The 375-nt window shown below is 43.2% G+C and overlaps 1 protein-coding gene across 1 annotated transcript in view; it reads right to left on the bottom strand.

The window, feature by feature from the left end:
• LOC103609592 (olfactory receptor 4K14-like) overlaps positions 1-375 on the bottom strand; it is a 1,843-nt gene extending 1,468 nt beyond the window's left edge. The window contains exon 1 of the mRNA XM_008593891.1: positions 9-375. Coding sequence (XP_008592113.1) covers positions 9-375 — 367 coding nt within the window. The remainder of the gene's footprint in view (positions 1-8) is intronic.

A 375-nucleotide genomic window follows, 5' to 3' on the forward strand; every position in this document is an offset into this window, starting at 1 on the left:
GGCCACATAACGGTCATAGGCCATTACCACGAGCAGCACCATCTCGCACCCTCCTACAAAATGCACAGAAAGGATCTGACACATGCAACCTACAAAGGAGATGGTGCTGTTCTCCCTGAGAAAGTCTGTGATCATCTTAGGAGTGGTGACTGAGGAAAGCCACATATCAACAAAGGACAGATTGGCCAACAAGAAGTACATGGGGGAATGGAGATGAGGATCAGTGATGATTAAGATCACAATGACGATATTTCCAGATACAACGATGAGGTAAAGCATAAAAAATACCATGAATAGTAATACCTGTGTATTCCATGAGTGGCAGAGTCCCAAAAGCACAAATTCTGACACTACAGATTGATTTTCTCTATCCAT

This window comes from Galeopterus variegatus, unplaced genomic scaffold (genome assembly GCF_000696425.1).
Source record: "Galeopterus variegatus unplaced genomic scaffold, G_variegatus-3.0.2 Scaffold9832, whole genome shotgun sequence".
Taxonomy (NCBI): Eukaryota; Metazoa; Chordata; class Mammalia; order Dermoptera; family Cynocephalidae; genus Galeopterus; species Galeopterus variegatus.